Raw genomic sequence first — 787 nt, 5'->3', positions numbered from 1 at the left:
ATACTGCAACATCAACAATATTGATGAAGAAAAATTGAGAACATCCTTTGTTATAAGTATACACCATATTTATATATTTCATATATATACATATATATATATATATATATATATATAAATATATATATGACGACGACGACACACACACAAACAAACACATACATATAATACAAGCACACACACATATACAAACACACACACACACATATACAGACACACACACACACACACACACACACACACACACACACATACATACAAATGCACACACATATAAATACATATACATACAGAGAGAGAGAGCTCCTATGGATTCTCTGAAGCAAAAGAAAAACAAACCTGTTCTGTTCCCTATTCTCTAAAGTAACCCTTCACAATTAAAGGTGGTCTTGGCTCAGCAAGTTGTGTGGCACTGTCAACATTTTAGGTTCACTACATAGGAGACTGTCACCATTTTGAGTTTATCACAAAGGGGACTGTTAAAGGGGCCCCGATACAGCTTGGCACCAGTGACATCGCAACTCATTTCTACAGCTGAGTGAAATAGAACAACATGAAATGAAGTGTCTTGCTCAAGAATACAACACACAGCCCGGTCAGGAAATCGAACTCACAACCTTATGATTGACAGCCTGACACTCTAACCACTGAGCCATACACCTTCACATAAAAAAAACCTAAGTAAATAAATAAAACTTACTTCAGTTCTCTTGTGGCTGTCATCAGGCAAAGGATTGGCAAACTGACAAACAACAGGCTTCTTATTCTGAATATCTGTAAAGAGAAG

At 36.5% G+C, this 787-nt stretch overlaps 1 protein-coding gene across 4 annotated transcripts in view; it reads right to left on the bottom strand.

The window, feature by feature from the left end:
* Positions 1-787, bottom strand: part of LOC106880689 (carbohydrate-responsive element-binding protein) — a 97,915-nt gene that overhangs the window by 21,845 nt on the left and 75,283 nt on the right. For all 4 annotated transcript variants that reach the window (XM_014930749.2, XM_052976779.1, XM_014930751.2 and 1 more), the window contains one exon: positions 701-774. In XM_014930749.2, the coding sequence (XP_014786235.1) occupies positions 701-774 (74 nt within the window). The remainder of the gene's footprint in view (positions 1-700; positions 775-787) is intronic.

Source organism: Octopus bimaculoides, chromosome 25 (genome assembly GCF_001194135.2).
Source record: "Octopus bimaculoides isolate UCB-OBI-ISO-001 chromosome 25, ASM119413v2, whole genome shotgun sequence".
NCBI lineage: Eukaryota > Metazoa > Mollusca > Cephalopoda > Octopoda > Octopodidae > Octopus > Octopus bimaculoides.
This window is presented reverse-complemented; position numbering and strand designations above follow the sequence as displayed.